The sequence below is a fragment of the Vittaforma corneae genome (assembly GCF_000231115.1).
Source record: "Vittaforma corneae ATCC 50505 unplaced genomic scaffold supercont1.197, whole genome shotgun sequence".
NCBI lineage: Eukaryota > Fungi > Microsporidia > Nosematidae > Vittaforma > Vittaforma corneae.
In genome coordinates this window covers 1-563 of record NW_006890030.1, presented here as the reverse complement: position 1 = coordinate 563, position 563 = coordinate 1, and the positions used below count along the sequence as shown (strand labels likewise).

Sequence of the window (563 nt, the reverse complement as noted above, 5' to 3'; positions counted from 1 at the left end):
ACCTTACTATTACTCATATCACCTATATCACCTTATTACCTTACTATTATTCATATCACCTATATTACTCTTATTACCTTACTATTACTCATATCACTTTCTTACCTTGTTATTACTCATACTCTACTCTTATTCCCTTTACTATCTCTCTTATTATTCATATTCCCTTACTATCTCTCATATCACCTACATTCCCTTACTATTACTCATATCACCTATATTACTCATTTTATCTCTCTTATTACCTACATTACTCTTATTACTTACATTACCTACATTCCCTTATTATTACTCTTATTATCTATATTACCCTATTCCTATCTTATTATCTATATTACCCTATTCCTACTCATATTACTTCCTCTGTTATCACTCACATTACCCTCTTATTACTTTCCTTACTATTCCCTTATTATCTCTCTCTTACCTTATCTTCCCTACCTATCTATTATACTTACTTACTTATAGTTAAGTTACCTACTTACCTTACTACTTACTTATTAGTTAGTTAGTTACTTAGTTACCTTACTACTTACTTATTAGTTAGTTAGTTACTTACTTAC

At 28.8% G+C, this 563-nt stretch overlaps 1 protein-coding gene across 1 annotated transcript; it reads left to right on the top strand.

Moving 5' to 3' along the window:
• Positions 1-512, top strand: VICG_02235 (uncharacterized protein; the record flags this gene model as incomplete). The annotated part of the gene is made up of 1 exon (XM_007605616.1): positions 1-512. A coding segment is annotated over one exon (512 nt), but the record flags the coding sequence as incomplete, so codon positions are not given.
• Between the last annotated feature and the right edge of the window lie 51 nt (positions 513-563).